Genomic DNA, 24,306 nt, shown 5'->3' on the forward strand with positions numbered 1-24,306 from the left:
CATATACAACATTTTTCTGCTTGTGGGACATACCAAGACAGCAGAAAGGACTGTCCATGCAATGCATGTAACGCACTGAATAAGAGTTCAGACAGAGGATCTTTCAGGTGGATTAGGGATGGTCCTCTAGTTTTTGTGAAGTGGATCGACATGCGAGAGATCTCTGTCTGCTCCACTATACATGCAGCCTTTACTGGGGACACACTCCAGTGGAGGGTGAAACCAAAACGTGGTGTCTAGATGACCAAGACCTTCCCATGCCCCTCAACTCTCATGGACTACAATCAGTACCTGGTGACCTGTCTGACCAGCTTCCACAGTACTGCACAGCACAGCAGAAATCCATGAAGTGGTACCGGAAACTATTCCTGCATTTCTTGGACATTGCTGCCACAAATGCATACATCCTGGACAAAGAACTGACATCACTGAAACAATGACCCACAAGGCCTACACGGAGGAGCTCATTTCACAGTTGTGTGGTGTGTCAAATAAGACCCTGGTCAAACAGTCCACATGTGAGCATGTGCCTGTTCCAGTGAATGCCAGTTTCAGCAAGGTGGCATCCTACGGTCGCAAGACCTATATCCTGTGCAGGATGGACAATGGCAAGAAACATGGAAGTGCAAGGAGTGTGATACTCCCCTTTGCATACAGTTGACCAGGAACAGTTTTGAAGAGTGGCACAAAAGACAGCAATGTTCAATATTTCTGCGCATGTTCAAAAAAGACCACTTAGATATTCAAATAAATGCCACAAAATGACTTTCAGCTGTTGTCTCTTTGTAAAAGGCATTAGTGCGCGCGCACGCATGGGCGGGGGGGTGAGGGGCATGTAACTGGGCTGACCTGTGAACAGCCCCTTTTGCATATTCAATGAGAAGGAGTGCTCACCCCTCGCACTGCCAACTCTATCCCAAAACAATAGGACATACATTTTTTTTATGGCCATTTCATTGTCCAAATCAATGGAGCAGATACAAGTTTGTGTGCTTGATACATTCCTAAGGCTTAACAGAATCACCTCAAGAGACCAAAACGGTTTGTCACACATTCCAACACAGTTCTAAAACTGCTTTTTACAACATCTTAATTTATCTGTCATGTTTTTAAAAAGTACAATCATGATACACATACTACATAGATATTATTATAGCTGAACTTGTGCTGAATAATAATAATAATATTAGACTTTGAAAATACTGCTTAGACTTGTTGAAATTGACATCATCAGAGTGCCAGAAAATACTCTCAGACCCCAGAGGGCTAACTTCCTGTTAATGATTATGATTGACTACAGCTGGTAGCTTCTCTGTGCCAATATGAAAGGGATTTGTTTTACAGCATTCATTGGATTGATGTATACACAGTCCAATGGGAAGGTCCAAGGAGCTCAGTGCAGATCTCAGAAAGAGGACCATAGATTTACATACTCAGGAACATTTCTTGGAGCCATTTCTAAACAAGTGTAGATTCCAAGACCATCAGTTCGAACAACTGTATGCAAGTACAAGTTACTGGGAGGTGCAGCCACTTTGCCAAGGTCTGGAAGAAGACCCAAACAGTCACCCTCAGGTGAGAGTAAATTGGTTCTGCTTGTCAGGAACAGCCCAGGAACCACTAAGGCATGGACCTGTGATGAACTAGAAGTTGTTGGAACATCAGTGCCATGGTCTACAGTCAAGCAAGTTTTACATCCCATAGACTGAGATTCTGCTGTCCAAGAAAGAAGCCCCTGCTCCAAAATGGACACTTTCAAATTCAACTAAAGATTGCAGCTAACCACATGGACAAAGAAAAAGCCTTCTGGAGGAAAGTTTGGCCACAATGACTCGAGGTATGTTTGGAGGAGTAAAGGTGAGGCATTCAACCCCAAGAACATTGTACCAACTGTTAAGCATGATGGTGGTAGCAGCATCATGCTGTGGGGCTATTTCACTGCCAGTGGAACTGGTGCATTGTACAAAAATGGATGGAATAACGAAGGAGGAGGACTACCTCAGAATTCAACATAACCTTGAACCATCAAGTCAAGTTTATTCGTATAGCGCTTTTAACAATAGACAACGTCACAAAGCAGCTTTACAGAATTTGAATGACTTAAAAACATGAGCTAATTTTATCCCTAATCTATCCTCAATGAGCAAGCCTGACAACCATCAGAAACTTGGACATGGTTGTTCCAACAGGACAATGACTCCAAACACACATCAAAGCTGGTGCTGGAATGGACAAAGCAGGCCAATTTTAAGCTTTTGGAATGGACTTCCCAAAATCCTAATCTCAACCATATCAAAAATATGTGGACTGGGCTTAAAAGTCAGCTCCATGTCAGGAAATCAATAAATTTTAATTGAACCCTACCAATTCTGCCAAGAAGAGTGGTCAAATATCCAACCAGAATTCTGCCAAGAGCTTCTTGATGGCTACAAAAAGAGTCAGGTCAAGGTGAAAGGGACATTTAACCAAATATTAGGTGTACTGTGTGTATAATTTTTGATGCTGTGTTGATTTCAGAAAATATAATTAAAAACTTGTGCAACAAATTCTTGATTTTTTTTCCCTATTAAAAGATGTATATTGTACAATCAATCATTCTGCCACAGAAAAAGAACAGTTCAAAGAAATAACTGAAAGCCCAATATTGCCATGACATTCATGTCCATAAACATCTGACTACAACTGTAAGCTTAGGCCCTGGTCACACTACAGCTCGCGGTGGGTTTGCAAATACTTGACGATTAAAAATTTGCACTGAAATTTGGTGGTGATGTTTTCATCAGCAAACTAAGCGGCGAATACTCGCAGATGGGTTTGGGAATAGTTCCAGAAGCTCGGGGGAACCTTTGTTGAGCCTCTTGAGATGGGGTTGTCTCGAATCCATGTCCCCGATGCTTGCGGGAGCCTCATCAACACAGCGGCTCGGCATAGCCTAACCTTCCCCGAAACTTAAAAAGTGCATTTACATTCAGGGATCCCAGTCTTATAGAAAACATCTGATGCTGATTTGAGCACACACATACAAGGATGCTTTTTTCAAAGAGATTTTGAAAGTATTCTGTCAGGTATGCTGCGGTAGACAGATCTAAGTGCAAAAAGTGTGTTTATTAGCAGGTGTGATATTTACAAAAACACAAATAATAACAATAATAATTTTTGAATTGAAAAATGACATGAGGTTATCACATTTCTCTGGGGTGAATGAGGATGAAATGTTGTCATGGGGTTTGAGGAGTTTGTTAATGGTGGAGAACAGAGAGCGTGGGTTGGAAGAACCAGAATGAATGATGCCAGAATAGTATGTGAAACGTGCTTTGTTGAGAGCTGATTTGTAGGTTTGCATATGGTCTTTGTAAGCAAGGAAATGGACTGTGAGGCCGGTTTTTTTGTGAAGTCGTTCTAGTTGTCAGAGTTGTTTCTTGAGCTTGTGAAGTTCCGGAGTGAACCAGGGTGCCGAGTGGGTAAAGGTGACCGTTTTGGTCTTCAAAGGTGCCAGTGTGTTGAGGGAGGTAGACAGAGTGTTGTTGTAGAAACCAAAAGCAAAACAGAAAACAGAGTCATAAAGCAGAGTATTTAACTAAAGACAAACATGGCTAGAAACAAACATGACAGTGATGATACTTCGCAAAGTCTCTGTGAAAACAGCATCGTTATACGCACGTGCTGATTGTGCTCAAATCAGCATCAGGTGTATCCCATAACGACTCTGTCCCAAGAGCGCGTGCACACAACGCGCTCTGTGAGCAAGCGTGGCCGCTCGAGCACTCAAACACATGACAGTCAAGTGTTCACCTGCTGTGTATTAAGTTCACCACAACTTTTAGCTCACCTGTATATCGCCATGCATCGTCACCAAAACGCCTCATTTTCATGGATAACCCATCACAAAGCACCATGAACTGTAGTGTGACTGTAGATTTAACTGCAAACCTTTTACATGTTTAAAAAAAAAAAAAAACACACCTGTGCCAAAGAACATGTCAGCCCTGCCCTTCTGTCACTACTCACCAACACAGTTGTCACATAAGCTACAGTGGGAAGTTCGCGGGGGCCGGAAGATCTTGCAGGTGAAGCAGTACTTTAACTTAACGACTTGCTGGTTGATAACGACCTCCTTGGTGCGAGGAGGGGGGCGATAGGATGAGGTACAACCGTTTGGGTTATCTATTTAAAAAAAAAAAACAGGTTTCAAGTAGAGAAGCAATGTTAGAGAACAGCCGATCTTAATGAGAACAAAACCAAAGTTGTTTTAGGATGGTGACTGTCAAGGCAAAATTGACTCATATTATAATGCAGAATGCTATTAGAGTCCTTTAGCATTTATTAACAAAAGGATATTTCTAAGGATGAAAATCCTGAGACCATAAACACAAACATGTTGAAATTAGATATGGTAGATCTAAAAATTGCAACCACGTTGTTGCTTTCTTGATACGGAGGAGTTAAAATGACAATCCTTTACTCAGGCTTGTAGTACTCGAGTCCAACTCATGCCCTAATTTTCAGGACTTGTGACTTGAATTGGACTTGAGCACTGATGACTCAGACTCGTGCATTAACTGCATTTAGACTCAAACTGAAGACAAGGACTCCGATTTTTTCTTTAATTTTTTGTAACGTCCCATAATAATAACTTGGCATAAGATATTACGCCAGTTTGTGCTACAGTAGCTCTTCTGTGGGACTGGACCATATCGGCTAGCCTTCGTACCCCATACGAATCAAAGGGCCTTTGACACCCATGACCCTGTTGCCGGTTCACCGGTTGTCCTTCCTTGGACCACTTTTGGTAGGTACTAACCACTGCAGAACAGGAACACCCCACAAGATGTGCCATTTTGGAGATGCTCAGACCCAGTCATCTAGCCATCACAATTTGGCCCTTGTCAAAGTCATTCAGATCCTTACACTTGCCCATTTTTCCTGCTTCCAACACATCAACTTCAAGAACTGACTTCTCTTGCTGCCTAATATACCCCACCTCTTGACGGGTGTCACTGTAATGAGAATCAATGTATCAATGTTATTGACTTCACCTGTCAGTGGTTTTAATGTCATGACTGATTGCCGTATACTTATTTATTGACAGTTAAGTCAGACACACTTTGATGGACTTTATTTCACATAAGGCCACACCAATTTAATTAGTTGGTTCTCAGATTTTTTTCAGGAAAAATATGAAGCAAGCGGGCGAAATAAAAATAAAATTAAAAAAAAAAAAAATGCTCTGATGGTAAAATTTGCGGTGGAAATAGACCAAACAAACAATACAGGCAACCCAGTAAACAGATAGGCTAAATAAACGATTGAATTAGTAAACAGATAGGCTAAATAAACGATTGAATTACAGTCAATTGAACATCTACAATGCACAGAAAAAAAAAAAAAGATTTGACCAGGAGTAGGCTACTTCTGATGGCTAAATACTTCGAATGATTTTTTGTTTGCCCCTCACGTCAATCAATGAAATACATAAATCAAACCCACCTCCACAGAGTCGTCATCCAAGTTGGCACATCACAGGGTAACAAGCTCACAGTATCTTGAGTACAACTGTGCAAAGTTTTCCCCCTCTTGAATTTCAACACACCTGTCAAAGATTTTATGCTTCTATTCGCTGAATATCCTAACAATCACAAACACAGGCTTTGCAGGATTCCCCTCCACAGGCATGTTTCTTCCACAAGTGTTTATCAAAAGTGAAAGGGGCGATTTGATTGGTTTTCGACATCACGTGACCTTTTCTGTTGGTGGGAGTTTGATTTCGATTTTTTTTTTTCATTTTGCATTTTCTTCAAGCGGCGATTCCGAGAACCAACTAATCGAATTGGTGTGGCCTAAATTAAAAAAAAAAAAAAAAAAAAAAAAACTTCATTTGCTGAGGCAGACCTGAAAACACCTGCACAACTAGCAATCATTCAGGATTCACATGTTGATTAAAAAGCTGGCTCTTTTGGCATGTTTTGCTGCAAAAGTTGGCAGGTCTAAAACGGTTATTTAAATATGTTTTTTTGGTAGGTTATAGTCCTACCACCCTATCTTTGCTCACCCCACAGTTTGAATATTTCTCATCTAGAGTCTGGGCTACAAAGAAATCAGCCCAAGTATTGTTTCTGCATAGCAAAACTGTGTATTTTCCTAATGATCATTTCTGGTGCTGTTGCACTTGATTCCCCCCAAAATCCAAAGCAATCCTCTTTTAAAGATTTGTTACAAGCAAATAATCTGACGTGAATGCGAAAATTGATTACCTGAGAGATATTTTGCCTGAGAGATAATAGAGAAAATTAGACTGGCAGTAGGCTTGACAGCGCGCCGTTGCACTGATGAACCTCCCATAAATTGTTTTCATTTGGCATTTAAAGACATTTAAGTGTTTAATCTACATAAAACTAGTGTCAATTCAAGAATAAATATTTACAGAACATATTGTTAATTTTGTGCGGCGTTGTGATGAGCTTTTACTTTAAGCGTTTTTTTTAAACATTGTGTAATGCAATACACCAAACTCACAGGCGCCGCCATCTTGGGTTTTTTAGTGATATTAGTCACCGGTCTGTGCGTTTTGTTGTTGCTTCCAGCTCGCTCACTCACTGTTGGTTCAATCAGCTTGAAATTCATGTTTCCCACCGAGTGGTCGAATCTCTCATGTTGACTTGTTTTTCCAATAAAATAGCCCGAACACTTTGAATCACTGAGAAATTTTGTATCCTTCCTAAAAAGGAATGATTTTCCTAATTTTTTTTCCGTGGAGGAAAAAAAAAATGAGACTGTGCATAAATATCAGTAATACTGTTTTGAAGAGAATTAATAAAAGTTTGAGCCTCTTACGAGCACCACCATCATTAGTCATGCTCAGTGCCCACAATTTAAAGTGAACATACCCGATAAATTCTGGCTTTTATATTTAAACCAATGAAACCAATGAATGGACCAATTTCAGTGATCTTACTTTTCAGCTTTCTAGGTGCATAACTGTGATATACAAGAAGAAGCCTTTATCTGTAATTCTTTCCCTGATACTCAAAATTCTAAATCTCTTTATTTTTTGCTTTTTAAGCTATTCATTTCTGATTGAGTTTTTTTTCCTTATGAATAGAAAATTAAACCAGTGGAAAATGATTGCTGGTTTGTGACCAGGGCAACGGACAGAAATGGAAATTTTATAAAAACACTTAAAATGTTCATAATTTTGTTTTTTTTTTTGTTGAGACATTTATAAAACTAAAGTTTTCAATTCAGATCTTCACGCTCTTTAATTTGCTACATTACACAACACTATGACAACGATTTTAAAAAATGGCCTGTCACTGCTACTGGTCACTAGCTACCCATCATTTTTTATGGTTGTTTTAGTTACGTTCCCTGAATTCCTGAATAATAAATAATTAAAGGTTAAACAAATAAATTTGACAGAACGGCGACCAGGTATACTCACCAATCTGTTTCTCGATGTCCGCTGCCTCCTCAGGTGTTGCCCTAGGGAGAATGCCAGGGTCCGAGAAGCTGGTCTGAAGAAGAGAGACCATTACAAACACAAAAAGGACTCCTCCGATCACTGGGATGCAGCCAGTCAGATGTTGGACGAGGAAAGGACAACTGGAAACACAAGACATATGAAATAAAGGCAGGTTAGAATTAGTGTTTTCTGCATAAACTGGCAAAGCCTCTGGAATACATTGAAGACCCTGTTCACATGGCATTAAGTACACGTGTGAATGGGGTCAAATGCATCCTGAAGATGCATTGTGATCTGAGGGCACCACATTTGAAGGTGGGTTGGGCCGAATATGGCTACACTGTTTTACACAAATGTGTTCTGGGCCTATGGTCATGAGCTTTGGGTAATGACCGAAAGAACAAGATCGCGGATACAAGCAGCCAAAATGAGTTTCCTTCGCAGGGTGGCTGGGCGCTCCCTTAGAGATAGGGTAAGAAGCACAGTCACTCGGGAGGAGCTCGGAGTAGAGCCGCTGCTCCTCCACATCGAGAGGAATCAGCTGAGGTGGCTCGGGCATCTTTTTCGGATGCCTCCTGGACGCCTCCCTGGCATGTCCCCCCGGGAGGAGGCCCCGAGGAAGACCCAGGACACGCTGGAGGGATCATGTCTCTCGGCTGGCCTGGGAACGCCTCGGTGCTCTTCCCGAGGAGCTGGCCGAGGTGTCTGGGGAAAGGGAAGTTTGGGCTTCCATGCTCAGACTGCTGCCTCCGCGACCCGGCCCCGGATAAAACGGAAGACGACGAGACGAGATGAGACGAGTGTTCTGGGCCATGGGCGGCACAGTGGTGTAGTGGTTAGCGCTGTCGCCTCACAGCAAAAAGGTCCGGGTTCAAGCCACGTGGCCAGCGAAGGCCTTTCTGTGCAGAGTTTGCATGTTCTCCCCGTGTCCGCGTGGGTTTCCTCCGGGTGCTCCGGTTTCCCCCACAGTCCAAAGACATGCAGGTTAGGTTAACTGGTGACTCTAAATTGACTGTAGGTGTGAATGGTTGTCTGTGTCTATGTGTCAGCCCTGTGATGACCGGCAACTTGTCCAGGGTGTACCCCGCCTTTCGCCCGTAGTCAGCTGGGATAGGCTCCAGCTTGCCTGCGACCCTGTAGAACAGGATAAAGCGGCTAGAGATAATGAGATGAGAGGAGATGAGGTGTTCTGGGTGACACTGAAGAACCACCTACTCAACTGACGTCCTCTGCATAAGTGGAAGTACGTACTCATTTACATGCCAACAGGCAACCCCCCACAAACCAGCAGCCAAAATGTTTTGATTTTTTAACTTCATTGTCGTTTAATGGGGAGCAGGCTAGGCCCGAGAAGTGCATTGCTTCCTCCCACCAGTTTGAAACAACAACACATATGGTCTTTGCATACAACCATGTCATTTGATATACATGTTTACTTGCATATACAGTAGAGCAGGGAAGTGAGATCAGATTAGATCACAAGTGGTCACTCAGGACGCATGTAGAGATGCAGTCTAATGGCAGGTCTGAACTGATGTACTTCTAGCTGCTGTCCACTTGTGACCTGTTCATTCAGAACACATGTTAATGCCAGGTGTGAACAGGGTCAAAGATCCAAAAGCCTTCTAAAACAGTTAAACGACTCAATTTAGAGTCTACAATGAATATCCAAAAGTAGGCGCACCGATTACCAAAAAATTTTAAATAAAAATCCAGTATTGTTGTGCAGTTGTGTGCCATGGTGTGGTATCTTCATGTTTATTACCTCCACCAGTGTTTTTGGAGGAGGTTATGGTTTTCGCCTGTTTGTTTGTTCTCAATGTAACTCAAAAAGTATTGAACCAATTTTGATGAAATTTGGAGCTAAAGGCCAAGGAACAATTGATTAAATTTTGACGTAAATTCAAATATGCATGAGGATCCAGGATTTTTTTTTCCTTTTCCCAACGCAACTCAAAAAGTACTGAATGGATTTTGATGAAATTTGGTGGATGGCTTTAGTATTATCCTAGGTAAAAATTATTTGATTTTGATGTTGATATATGTAGCTTGACGGAGGCATGCACTCTACCGAGTACACTTTTAGCTTGTCATGTGCTCAAAATGTCAGGGGTAGTTGTCAGTTGTACATTGAAATGCTTGTTGTGAAGCTCATGTACTGTGCATTGCAAAAAATATAAGGGGGAAAGAGAAGAAGAAAGAGGGGTGAAATAGAGTATTTACATACATACACACAGTACGAGTCAAAAGTTTGGACACACCTTTTAAATAGCAATGGTTTTGTCTTTTTTTTATTAAAAGACACTTCATGCCTTAAAGTATGAGGGTACTTCAAAAAGTTCTCGGCCTCACCTGGAAACAAGGGACATAACTGTACACTATAAAGCCTTATATCACTGTCCACAAAAACTCAAATGAAAGAAGCAAATCACAGAAAAAAGGAGAGGAAAGAAAGCTTGGAGCTGGCATGCTATTGCTCCAGGAGAACACACCCATCCACACAGCACAGGCTTTGAACTGTTGCCCCATGCACCTTATTCACCCGACCTGGCACCGTCTGACTTCTACCTGTTTCCCAAACTGAAATCCCACTCACGTGATCACCATTTTCAGAGTGATGAAGTCATCCATACTGTCAAGGAGGATCTGGAGGCTCAAGATGTGCCCTTCCATGAAGGGATAGAGAAGTCTGAACATCGGTAGACCAAGTGCATTGAAGTCAAAGGAGACTATGTTGAAAATTAATGCAAGAACAATCTTTCTCCGAGAGGTTTTCTGGGTGAGGCTGAGAACTTTTTGAAGTATCCTCGTAATAATGAACTGTTGTTTCTCTTGACTTAGTTATGTGGTTATTGACATAACATGTATTACTACAGTTGTGGAACAGGGCTATTTACTGTGCGAGTTTAAACACATTGAGACCCCGTCCACACGTAGCCAGGTATCTGCTAAATCGAAGATATTTTTCTACGTTTTGACCTGTCATCCACATGAAAACACATCAAAAACGAATATTTAAAAAAACTCCGGGCAAAGTGAAGATTTTTGAAAACTCCGTGTATGCCTTTTCATGTAGACAGAGATAACCGGAGTTTTGCGTTTTAGAACGTCACAATCTGCGCCAAAAAAATGACAACAAATCTGCCCTGACGTCAAACGTGCGACCTTTGTTTACTGCAGAAGCCAGATTAAGCATGGACAAAAGAGTAATGGATCGGAGTAGTGCCTTGAAAGCGTTAATTATTGTGCAGGTGCTATTTACATGTTTAATTTTAGAAGCCCAACTACTGACAAGATTCCCAATCAACGTTTTCTTGCGTCTTTTGAAGTTTATACTCCAAAATTCTGTTTAGAAGGAATTCTGTCTCCGAGTCTGTCCAGACGAACGAGCTTGGCACCATGTTTTATGTTTAGGCGGAAGTGACGCCAACAGAGGGCTATTCTGATGTGATTAGGGGGTAGGATTTGGGGAAATAATGCCATCTACAGATTTGGAATGCTTATGAATGTGATTGAAAACGCAGATGTTCGGTTGTGTGGAAGGGATTTTTTTCAAAGACGAGGTGGTGTGGATAAAACATTTTTATAAGCGGAGGGGAGGAAAATGTTTGGTTTTAAAAATACCCGGCTACGTGTGTACATGGCCTAAGAAGGAAAGAAACTTGTCCACTAATTAACTTTTGACGAGGCACACCTGTTAATTGAAAAGCACTCCAGACAGTGTTGTAGTCGAGTCACTAGAGTCCGAGTCCCCAGTGTTCAAGTCCAAGTCATTAAAAGAAAATTTCGAGTTGAGTCCACTATTGATCCAAGTCAAGTCCGAGACCAAGCCTCCACCCGCACCATTTGACGGTGGCTGTTGCTGCCTTTATGTGAAACCATCTCTGCTACTGTGTTTAACTAACGTTACTGCTCGACTGCCCCATTTTAGTTAATAAGCTACAGATGAAAAGCTTGTTCATCGCTCAGCAAGCCACACCCACTATCAACAGAGCAATGAATATAGCGCGTCACTTCCTTCTCTGGGTGGAATCTTGCCAAATGACGATTGAAGTTGTCCCCTCGATAGTTCTACATATGGAACACACAGCAGTTTCCCCCCCCCCCCCACTGCATGAGAAGTCTGTGTGCGCATGGGCAGGTAGGTAAAACTTTATTGATCCCTTTGGGTGGGTTCCCTCAGGGAAATTAAAATTCCAGCAGCATCATTACAGAATAAACAGAGAATGGAAAATAGAGAAAACTTCTAGATAAATTAAAGTATTAACATGTACAAAAATAATCTAGCAGGAGAGGTATTGCACATTGTCCAGTATTGCTTTTTGTCAGGCTAGGCTACTGCTCCTTCCCGTCCTCTGTCCTCCTGTTACCCCTCCTCCCCCCCAGAAAGGAGTTGTACAGTCTGATGGCGTGAGGGACAAAGGAGTTTCCAAGTCTGTTAGTCCTGCACTTGAGAAGGAGCATTCTGTCACTGAACAGACTCATCTGGTTGCTGATGACGGTGTGCAGAGGGTGACTAGCATCATCCATGATGTTCAGTAGTTTGTCCATAGTCCTCTTCTCTGCCACCGGTCACCATAGAGTCCAGCTTCATGCCGACCACAGAGCCAGCCCGCCTGATCAGTTTGTCCAGCCTGGATGTGTCGTCCTTGAATGTGCTGCCCCCCCCAGCACACCACGGTGTAAAACAGGACACTGGCGACCACAGACTGATAAAACATCTAATCATTTTAGCGCTGTTAACGTTAGTTTGTTCTTGAACATGACGTATGAACAGGTGAACATGCATTCTCTTGGACAAAATTCATATGAAAAAGTTAACGTAGATATAAATATCTTGTGCCAAATTATTATGGCATGTTAGAAAAAATCTGAATCCTCTTTCCAATTTACGAGTCCAAATGCAGTTAATGAATGAGTCAGAGTCCAATTCATAAGTCAGACTCGAGTCAGAGTTCTGGACTCAAGTACTACAAGCCTGATTCCAGGTGACTACCTCGTGAAGCTGGTTAAGATAACGGCAACAGCGTGTAAGGTATACAGTGGATACTATGGAGAATCTAAAATATCAAACATAGGTTTTTTTAAAACACTTTTTTGCTTACCACATAATTGTGTGTCATTTCATAGTATTGAGGTCTTCAGTATTGTTCTCATCTCATCTCATTATCTCTAGCCACTTTATCCTTCTACAGGGTCGCAGGCAAGCTGGAGCCTATCCCAGCTGACTATGGGCGAAAGGCGGGGTACACCCTGGACAAGTCGCCAGGTCATCACAGGGCTGACACATAGACACAGACAACCATTCACACTCACATTCACACCTACGGTCAATTTAGAGTCACCGGTTAACCTAACCTGCATGTCTTTGGACTGTGGGGGAAACCGGAGCACCCGGAGAAAACCCACGCGGACACGGGGAGAACATGCAAACTCCACACAGAAAGGCCCTCGCCGGCCCCGGGGCTCGAACCCAGGACCTTCTTGCTGTGAGGCGACAGCGCTAACCACTACACCACCGTGCCGCCCAGTATTGTTCTACAATGTAGAAAATAATCAAAATACAGAAAAACCTATGAATGAGTGGAGTTGAGGTGTCCAAACTTTAATGGTACTGTAGATATGATTTATAATATTTGCACACACCTAGTAATGCAAGTATGTACGGTACAGTGCTGAGCGTAAATGAGTGCACCCCCTTTGAACAGTAACATTTTAAGCAATATCTCAATGAACACAAAATTTCCAAAATGTTGACAAGACAAAGTTTAATATAACATCTGTTTAACTTATAACGTGAAAGTAAGGTTAATAAAATAACTTGGATTACACATTTTTCAGTTTTACTCAAATTAGGGTGGTGTAAAAATGAGTACACCCCACAACAAAAACTACATCTAGTACCCGTACTTTGTATGGCCTCCATGATTTTTAATGACAGCACCAAGTCTTCTAGGCATGGAATGAACAAGTTGGCGGCATTTTGCAACATCAATCTTTTTCCATTCTTCAACAATGACCTCTTTTAGTGACTGGATGCTGGATGGAGAGTGATGCTCAACTTGTCTCTTCAGAATTCCCCATAGGTGTTCGATTGGGTTCAGATCAGGAGACATACTTGGCCACTGAATCACTTTCACCCTGTTCTTCTTCAGAAATCCAACAGTGGCCTTAGACGTGTGTTGAGTCATGTTGGAAAAGTGCACAACGACCAAGGGCATGGAGTGATGGTAGCATTTTCTCTTTCAGTATAGAGCAATACATCTGTGAATTCATGACGCCATCAATGAAATGCAGCTCCCCGACACCAGCATCACTCATGCAGCCCCGCATAAGGACACTGCCACCACCATGTTTCACTGCAGGCACCATCCATTTTTCTTTGTATTCCTCACCTTTGCTTCGCCATACAGTTTTGAAGCAATCAGTTCCAAAAACATTTATCTTCGTCTCATCACTCCAGAGTACAGAGTCCCAGTAGTTTTCACCTTTGTCAGCATGGGCCCTGGAAAACTCTAGGTGGGTTGTGCCTGGGCTTTAGGAGAGGCTTCTTTCGTGGACGACATCCATGCATGCCATTCCTCTGCAGTCTACACCATATTGTGTCACAGGAAATACTCACCCCAGTTTGGCTTTCTACTTCTTTAGATAACTGCAGTGAACTTGCATGCCGATTTCCTTCAACCCTTCTCATCAGAAGACACTCCTGTCGAGGTGTTAACTTCCGTGGAGGACCTGGACGCCTCTGTGAGATGGTTGCAGTTCCATCCTTCTTAAATTTTTGTACCACTTTTGCTACAGTATTCTTACTGATAAGTAAAGCTTTGCTGATCATCTTTTCACCTTTGTGGTGGAAAGAAATTATTTTCTTTCTCAGGTCTTGTGTCATTTCTTTTCCATGTGGTGCCATTGCTGACAGCATGAAACGGGAAGGGGTTTTCTTTAAGTAACACCTTTTTATAGTCAGCTGTCTGCTGGACACCTGTGTAATGACTAGTTAGACTCACCTGTGATTTGTATTCTTGTTAAATTAGACATTTGCAGTCTACAATTTAGCTCTGCTCCAGAGACTTTCAGTGGGCTGTACTCATTTTTGCACCACCCTAATTTGAATAAAACTGAAAAATGTGTAATCTAAGTTATGGGTTGTTTTACAATCAGGATACAAAGTTTGTCTCACAGGGGTCCAAAATTCAAATTGATTCAAACTGGTTCTTGTACCAGTTTTTAAGTGAAGGACAAGTTAAAGAACAGATTTCAGGTAATTTTTTGACATGTGTATGGTAATTTTGTGTAATCTGCTATAAGATAAAGAAGATTAAGTGTAGCTTTAAGCAGGGCTGGGAGAAACAAATGAAGTGATTCTCGGAGAGGATCACAGGAGTCCAAAATTCAAATTGATTCAAACTGGTTCTTGTACCATCAAATCTGCACTTTTGGAAATGAATACACATATGAACATAGGGGGCGGCATGGTGGTGTAGTGGTTAGCGCTGTCGCTTCACAGCAAGAAGGTCCGGGTTCGAGCCCTGTGGCCGGCGAGGGTCTTTCTGTGCGGAGTTTGCATGTTCTCCCCATGTCCGCGTGGGTTTCCTCCGGGTGCTCCGGTTTCCCCCACAGTCCAAAGACATGCAGGTTAGGTTAACTGGTGACTCTAAATTGACCGTAGGTGTGAATGCGAGTGTGAATGGTTGTGTGTGTCTATGTGTCAGCCCTGTGATGACCTGGCGACTTGTCCAGGGTGTACCCCGCCTTTCGCCCGTAGTCAGCTGGGATAGGCTCCAGCTTGCCTGCGACCCTGTAGAACAGGATAAAGCGGCTAGAGATAATGAGATGAGATATGAACATAGGCATGTGTAATAGTTTGTATTATAACAAGATTAAGTGTAGCTTTAAGCAGGGCTGGGAGAAACAAATGAAGTGATTCTCGGAGAGGACTTTTTTATTTTTTGACAATTCAGAATCCACTACTTCCATAGTGCTTTTAAATATAAGGCTGTAAGCTTTGTGTTAGTTGTCTCTAATATTTATGTCCCAATATCTTGATCACATTTTAGGATGAAAATAATCATTTTAGATATATGTCATTTTATATTGAAAAATTAGCTGTCTCGGAGAGGACATTTTTTTGACACAATTACATACTAATTTGATCAAAATAGTCTGAAAACTTACTGGCATTCAACATTAAAACTTAACTATGTTTCCAATGATATGGAACCAAATGTTTGTTTTATGGTATAAAGAATGATTTAAGTGCATCCCTTTTGGAGCTACCTGTGGTCAAAAAAAGTACTTTTTCTAAATGACACGAGTAATTTTGCTAAATGACATATATTGCCATACATTCACCAAAAATAACTATCACTTTTTTTTTTTTTGCATGGTAAATAGAGCTATCACAGGGCTACAATAAACAACCAAGTTTATTTAGTCAAGCCTTTTGATATTGAAGATAATAAGTGTTAAATGTGATTTTTAGCTTGCGTACCCTGATTGTAAAACAACCCTTATATTATTAACCTTACTTTCACCTTATAAATTAAACAGATGTTATATTAAACTTTGTCTTGTCAACATTTCGGAAATTGTTTGTGTTCATTGAGACATTGTTTAAAATGTTACTTTTCAAAGGGGGTGCACTCATTGACACTGAGCACTGTAGTTAAAGTGCAGCTCTGATAGTATTTTAGGATCAAACACAATTAAGCACTTACTCAAAGACGAAGAATAACCCGCTGGTGATGAGGATGAGTCCCATGGTGAGAGGAAGGACTCCACTCTGACGTGCCACCATGAGCCGACCATCACAGTAAAAGCGATTCTTTCCCGGAAACACTTCCCATTTCCTCTTCAGCCGCCTGGGCTTCTTTTCTTGGCAAGGACGCGAACTATTTTCTGCTGTGTGTCCAGGTGTTGGTGTCGAGAGTGCATGAGGATCTATTTGCTGATATTCACAGCTTTTCATGGCTTCCTTGGTAGTGTATGAGAACTGTCATGCGATTTCGCTTCCAAATAAATACTTACACTTCCGGATTTCCTGTTTGTATCCTCAGAATGCTACTTTAGTTTACACAGTAGCGACTGGTGGGATGCGACCAGAAACACGCTACTTCTCAGACAAGATATCGACTAACTCGGCTTTTAGCATGTCCTCGACCCACGAATTAATCATCTTTTCATTTATTTATTTTTTTTTTGGTAACACGTCCAACGCGTGACTCAAACCAGTCAGATATACCAGGTAGTGACGCAATGCATCGACTTCCTGTGTGGGCGCGTAAACATCACTACACCCTAATGACAGACAGGAGCGTTTATTCCACTACTTTTAATTTCACATTCATAAATGCAAATTCTCAAACAAGAAGCCTCATTTCTTGGTGCTCAAGACAGAATTGGAGTAGAACATTGCAACAATTTCCCCTGTCCAAAAAAAAGCAGCTAAAACAATTAATATATGCAGTATGTTTAATGTCTTTACTTGATTTTTATTCAGTAGAGTGGGGAAAAAGCCCCCCTTAAGGAAAATTCAGTTTTTCTCCAAGTTGAAATGAACCATGTGTTTAGTTGTAATCATAGTTTTTGACAACAGTGACATGAAAATATAATGCCACCTAAAGTTAATACTTTTTTTTTTAACAAAAACAAACATTGTGCCAAGGGGGCCTCCCCCCCCCATTGGGGTAAAAGGCCCCCTGAGGTGGGGCAATAGGCCCCCTCGCTCAAAAAAAGCTGTTTGGATAGCAAAAGTGTTTACTTAAGCCTATAATGTGAAAGAAACAAGAAAATATCCCTGAATTAATGAATAGATGCATTATTTTATTATATTTCACATTTTAATTTCAAATTTTTTTTAAATTTCAATTATTTTTAATATTAAGTTCAAATTACTTGCTTTACTCAACCAGGTAAGCGAGATGTTATTAAAAACTATGTATCTGCTATTCAGAAATGTATGAAACACAGTAATTATGATAAAAGGAAACGATGCCCCCTGGGGGCCATTTACCCCGCCATTAAGGGGGCGTTTTACCCCACAGACTACACTTTTACAAAAAAGGGTCTTACTTTCAAAATGTGATTCAACTTTTTATACCTAATGTATTTTTTTTAACGTACTGACTTGTCTACTCATACCACATACACAGCTGTGATATCTGACGAAATAGCAGCTATCTAAATACAGTTTTACTGATATCTGAAAATTATATCACTTACCATGAAATTTGATTTCTCTCCGCTGCGTTGCTGATATGCGATCCACAGTGGATATTTGTATATCCCCGTTGTCAAGCCAGTCCATAGCAACAATAGAAATGTAACTTTGCGCCATCTGGTGGTTATTTTGGGTAAAACAGGCTGGGGGCGTATTACCCCACGGGGGCGTATTACCCCACTCTACTCTAACCTTGCATTTACTGTTTTATTTTTTTTGTATTATTAGCATATGTGTCGATTAGGGTGCATCAGTTGCCCCCTAAAAATGAAAAGTTCCTCCGATCATGATGCATTTTTGTTTTTATGTTCCTTTTGGTAAGAAAACACACTGGGTGAAATATTTTGACAAAATTCAAAAGTTTAATGGTGGCACCAGGAGCCCAAAGTTATGGAAAAAGCTGCTATTTTATGACTTTTATGACAAAATTTTGATCACTTTTCATGAAACATTATGGCACCAAATATCTTAGATACACATTTTTAGTACATATTCTAAATATATTATCAAGCACAGTTTGAGTTTTAGCTGTTCACTGAATCATTGTTCAACTACTTTTAAACAATACAAATGTATTATGAATCACATTAATGCTTCTCAATCCCTTGCAAAGGTTCTTAACATGATCTCTGGCTCACAAGAAATCAATAAACGGAGTCCAACATTGTGATTCAAACCTTACGCAAAAACATAATATAAGCGTTTTTTGGCAAAAAATGAACCTCATGGTGCCACCATTAGACTTTTGAATATGGTCAAAAAATGTTACAGGATCTTTATTGGTGAAAAGGAACACCCAAACAAAAATGCATCAGATTTTATGAAAGTGAGGGCAACTGAACATAGGCATGTGTAATAGTTTGTATTATAACAAGATTAAGTGTAGCTTTAAGCAGGGCTGGGAGAAACAAATGAAGTGATTCTCAGAGAGGACATTTTTTTTTTTGACAATTCAGAATCCACTACATCCATAGTGCTTTTAAATATAAGGCTGTAAGCTTTGTGTTAGTTGTCTCTAATATTTATGTCCCAATATCTTGACCACATTTTAGGATGAAAATAATCATTTTAGATATGTTATTTTATATTGAAAATTTAGCTGTCTCTGGGCGGCACGGTGGTGTAGTGGTTAGCGCTGTCGCCTCACAGCAAGAAGGTCCTGGGTTCGAGCCCCGGGGCCGGCGAGGGCCTTTCTGTGTGGAGTTTGCATGTTCTCCCCGTGTCCGCGTGGGTTTCCTCCGGGTGCTCCGGTTTCCCCCACAGTCCAAAGACATGCAGGTTAGGTTAACTGGTGACTCTAAATTGACCGTAGGTGTGAATGTGAGTGTGAATGGTTGTCTGTGTCTATGTGTCAGCCCTGTGATGACCTGGCGACTTGTCCAGGGTGTACCCCGCCTTTCGCCCATAGTCAGCTGGGATAGGCTCCAGCTTGCCTGCGACCCTGTAGAAGGATAAAGCGGCTAGAGATAATGAGATGAGATGAGATTTAGCTGTCTCTGAGAGGACATTTTTTTTGACACAATTCCATACTAATTTGATCAAAATAGTCTGAACACTTACTGGCATCCAACATTAAAACTTAACTATGTTTCCAATGATATGGAACCAAATATTTGTTTTATGGTATAAAGAATGATTTAAGTGCATCCCTTTTGGAGCTACCTGTGATCAAAAAAGCACTTTTTCTAAATGACACAAGTAATTTTGCTAAATATGACATATATTGCCATACATTCACCAAAAATAACATTATCACCAAATTTTGTTTTTTGCATGGTAAATAGAGCTATCACAGGGCTACAATAAACAAGCAAGTTTATTTAGTCAAGTCTTTTGATATTTTAGATAATAAGTGTTAAATGTGATTTTTAGCTTGCGTACCCTGATTGTAAAACAACCCATTATTCTGTTTATTTATTTTATCTTTATTTCATTTAATTTGTCCCTTTTGTCTTTCTTGTGAAAAGTAACATTTTAAACAATATCTCAATGAACACAAACAATTTCCAAAATGTTGACAAGACAAAGTTTAATACAACATCTGTTTAACTTATAACGTGAAAGTAAGGTTAATAATATAAACTTAGATTACACGTTTTTTCAGTTTTACTCAAATTAGGGTGGTGCAAAAATGAGTACCGTACATCCCACAACAAAAACTACTACATCTAGTACTTTGTATGGCCTCCATGATTTTTAATGACAGCACCAAGTCTTCTAGGCATGGAATGAACAAGTTGGCGACATTTTGAACATCAATCTTTTTCCATTCTTCAACAGTGACCTCTTTTAGTGACTGGATGCTGGATGGAGAGTGATGCTCAACTTGTCTCTAAAGAATTCCCCAAAGAAAATAATTTCTTTACACTACAAAGGTGAAGGCTACAAGAAGATCAGCAAAGCTTTACTTATCAGTCAGAATACTGTAGCAAAAGTGGTACAAAAATTTAAGAAAGATGGAACTGCAACCATCTCACAAAGACGTCCAGGTCGTCCATGGAAGTTAACACCTCAACAGGAGCGTCTTCTGATGAGAAGGGTTGAAGAAAATTGGCATGCAAGTTCACTGCAGTTATCTAAAGAAGTACAACCCCGATTCCAAAAAAGTTGGGACAAAGTACAAATTGTAAATAAAAACGGAATGCAATGATGTGGAAGTTTCAAAATTCCATATTTTATTCAGAATAGAACATAGATGACATATCAAATGTTTAAACTGAGAAAATGTATCATTTAAAGAGAAAAATTAGGTGATTTTTAAATTTCATGACAACAACACATCTCAAAAAAGTTGGGACAAGGCCATGTTTCCCACTGTGAGACATCCCCTTTTCTCTTTACAACAGTCTGTAAACGTCTGGGGACTGAGGAGACAAGTTGCTCAAGTTTAGGGACAGGAATGTTAACCCATTCTTGTCTAATGTAGGATTCTAGTTGCTCAACTGTCTTAGGTCTTTTTTGTCGTATCTTCCGTTTTATGATGCGCCAAATGTTTTCTATGGGTGAAAGATCTGGACTGCAGGCTGGCCAGTTCAGCACCCGGACCCTTCTTCTACGCAGCCATGATGCTGTAATTGATGCAGTATGTGGTTTGGCATTGTCATGTTGGAAAATGCAAGGTCTACCCTGAAAGAGACGTCGTCTGGATGGGAGCAGATGTTGCTCTAGAACCTGGATATACCTTTCAGCATTGATGGTGTCTTTCCAGATGTGTAAGCTGCCCATGCCACACGCACTAACGCAACCCCATACCATCAGAGATGCAGGCTTCTGAACTGAGCGCTGATAACAACTCAGGTCGTCCTTCTCCTCTTTAATCCGAATGACACAGCGTCCCTGATTTCCATAAAGAACTTCAAATTTTGATTTGTCTGACCACAGAACAGTTTTCCACTTTGCCACAGACCATTTTAAATGAGCCTTGGCCCAGAGAAGACGTCTGCGCTTCTGGATCATGTTTAGATACGGCTTCTTCTTTGAACTATAGAGTTTTAGCTGGCAACGGCGGATGGCACGGTGAATTGTGTTCACAGATAATGTTCTCTGGAAATATTCCTGAGCCCATTTTGTGATTTCCAATACAGAAGCATGCTTGTATGTGATGCAGTGCCGTCTAAGGGCCCGAAGATCACGGGCACCCAGTATGGTTTTCCGGCCTTGACCCTTACGCACAGAGATTCTTCCAGATTGTCTGAATATTTTGATGATATTATGCACTGTAGATGATGATATGTTCAAACTCTTTGCAATTTTACACTGCCGAACTCCTTTCTGATATTGCTCCACTATTTGTCGGTGCAGAATTGGGGGGATTGGTGATCCTCTTCCCATCTTTACTTCTGAGAGCCGCTGCCACTCCAAGATGCTCTTTTTATACCCAGTCATGTTAATGACCTATTGCCAGTTGACCTAATGAGTTGCATTTTGGTCCTCCAGCTGTTCCTTTTTTGTACCTTTAACTTTTCCAGCCTCTTATTGCCCCTGTCCCAACTTTTTTGAGATGTGTTGCTGTCATGAAATTTCAAATGAGCCAATATTTGGCATGAAATTTCAAAATGTCTCACTTTCGACATTTGATATGTTGTCTATGTTCTATTGTGAATACAATATCAGTTTTTGAGATTTGTAAATTATTGCATTCCATTTTTATTTACAATTTGTACTTTGTCCCAACTTTTTTGGAATTGGGGTTGTAGAAAGCCCAACTGGGGTGAGTATTTCCCATGACACAATACAGCGTACACTGCAGAGGAATGGCATGCATGGATGCCGTCCATGAAAGAAGCCTCTCCTAAAACCCAGGCACAAAAAAAGCCCACCTAGAGTTTTCCAGGGCCCATGCTGACAAAGATGAAGACTACTGGGACTCTATACTCAGGAGTGATGAGACCAAGATAAATGTTTTTGGAACTGATGGCTTCAAAACTGTATGGCGACGCAAAGGTGAGGAATACAAAGAAAAATGCATGGTGCCTACAGTGAAACATGGTGGTGGCAGTGTCCTTATGTGGGGCTGCATGAGTGCTGCTGGTGTCGGGGAGCTGCATTTCATTGATGGCATCATGAATTCACAGACGTATTGCTCTATACTGAAAGAGAAGATGTTACCATCACTCCGTGCCCTTGGTCGTCATGCACTTTTCCAACATGACAATGATCCTAAACACACATCTCAGGCCACTGTTGGATTTCTGAAGAAGAACAGGGTGAAAGTGATTCAGTGGCCAAGTATGTCTCCTGATCTGAACCCAATCAAACACCTATGGGGAATTCTGAAGAGACAAGTTGAGCATCACTCTCCATCCAGCATCCAGTCACTAAAAGAGGTCATTGTTGAAGAATGGAAAAAGATTGATGTTGCAAAATGCCGCCAACTTGTTCATTCCATGCCTAGAAGACTTGGTGCTGTCATTAAAAATCATGGAGGCCATCCAAAGTACTAGATGTAGTAGTTTTTGTTGTGGGGTGTTCTCATTTTTTGCACCACCCTAATCTGAGTAAAACTGAAAAATGTGTAATCTAAGTTTATATTATTAACCTTACTTTCACGTTTTAAATTAAACAGATGTTATATTAAACTTTGTCTTGTCAACATTTTGGAAATTGTTTGTGTTCATTGAGATATTGTTTAAAATGTTACTTTTCAAAGGGGGTGTACTCATTTATGCTGAGCACTGTATATAATAAATAATTCCAGTGCCTTTCTTCACTGTTCTCACCAGAGGCTTTTGTGAATACAGTGACATGCAAAAGTTTGGGCACCCTTACTGAAAATGTCTGTTACTGTGAATAGTTAAGTGAGCAAAAGATGAACTGATCACCAAAAGGCATAAAGGTAAAGATGACACATTTCTTTTCAGCGTTTTCTGCAAGATTTGTGTATTATTTTTGTTTTGTACAATTGGAGAGTGAAAAAAGAAAAGGAACACCATGCGAAAGTTTGGGCACCCCAATACATTTGAGTTCTCAGGTAACTTTTACCAAGGTTCCAGACCTTAATTAGCTTATTGAGCTGTGGCTTGTTCAAATTCTTCGTTAGGAAAGGTCAGATGATGCAGATTTCAAAGCTGTATAAATTCTCTGACTCCTCAAACTTGTCCCTAAATTCAACAGCCATGGGCTCCTCTAAGCATCTCCCTTGCATACTGAATAATAAAATAACTGATGCTCACAAAGCAGGAGAAGGCTACAAAAACATAGCAAAGTGTTTTCAGGTAGCCGTTTCCTCAGATTGTAATGTTATCAAGAAATGGCAGTTAACAGAAACAGTGGAGATCAAGGTGAGGTCTGGAAGATGAAGAAAACTTTCTGAACGAACTGCTCATTGGATTGCTAGAAAGGCAAATAAAAAACCCTGTTTGACTACAAAAGACCTTCAGAAAGATTTAGCAGGCCCTGGAGTGGTGGTGCAAATGGCTGTTCTACTATGCAGCAACACCTGAACAAATATGACCTTCATGGAAGAGTCATCAGAAGAAAACCTTTCCTGCATCCTAGCCACAAAATTCATCGTCTGAAGTTTGCAAATGAACATCTAAATAAGCCTGATGCATTTTGGAAACAAGTCCTGTGGACTGATGAAATCAAAATAGAACTTTTTGCCCACAATATGCAAAGGTATGTTTGGAGAAAAAAGGGTGCCAAATTCCAGGAAAAGAACACCTCTCCAACTCTGAAGCATGGGTGTGGATCGATCATGCTTTGGGGTTGTGTTGCAGCCAGTGGCACAGAGCACATTTCACTGGTCAAGGGAAGCATGGATTTGAATAAATACCAGCAAATTCTGGAAGCAAACATCACGCCATCTGTAAAAAGGTTGAAGTTAAAAAGAGGATGAGTCCTACAATCAGACGATGATCCAAAACACACCTCAAAATCTACAGTGGAATACCTCAAGAGGTACAAGCTGAAGGTTTTGCCCTGGCCCTCACAGTCCCCTGACCTAAACATCATTGAAAATCTGTGGATAGATCTCAAAAGAGCAGTGCATGCAAGACAGCCCAAGAAACTTGTAGAACTGGAAGCTTTTTGCAAGGACAAATGTGTGAAAATCCCCCAGGTAAGAACTGAAAGATTATTAGCTGGCTACAAAAAGTGTTCACAAGCTGTGATACTTGCCAAAGGGGGT

At 40.8% G+C, this 24,306-nt stretch overlaps 1 protein-coding gene across 1 annotated transcript in view; it reads right to left on the bottom strand.

The window, feature by feature from the left end:
• The window catches only part of zdhhc18b (zinc finger DHHC-type palmitoyltransferase 18b), a 30,541-nt gene extending 13,842 nt beyond the window's left edge, over positions 1-16,699 (bottom strand). The window contains exons 1-3 of the mRNA XM_060904809.1: positions 16,177-16,699; positions 7,439-7,599; positions 4,009-4,164 (exon numbers count right to left, since the gene is read on the bottom strand). Coding sequence (XP_060760792.1) covers positions 4,009-4,164; positions 7,439-7,599; positions 16,177-16,427 — 568 coding nt within the window. The 5' untranslated portion in view covers positions 16,428-16,699. The remainder of the gene's footprint in view (positions 1-4,008; positions 4,165-7,438; positions 7,600-16,176) is intronic.
• Positions 16,700-24,306: the final 7,607 nt, after the last annotated feature.

This window comes from Neoarius graeffei, chromosome 22 (genome assembly GCF_027579695.1).
Source record: "Neoarius graeffei isolate fNeoGra1 chromosome 22, fNeoGra1.pri, whole genome shotgun sequence".
Taxonomy (NCBI): Eukaryota; Metazoa; Chordata; class Actinopteri; order Siluriformes; family Ariidae; genus Neoarius; species Neoarius graeffei.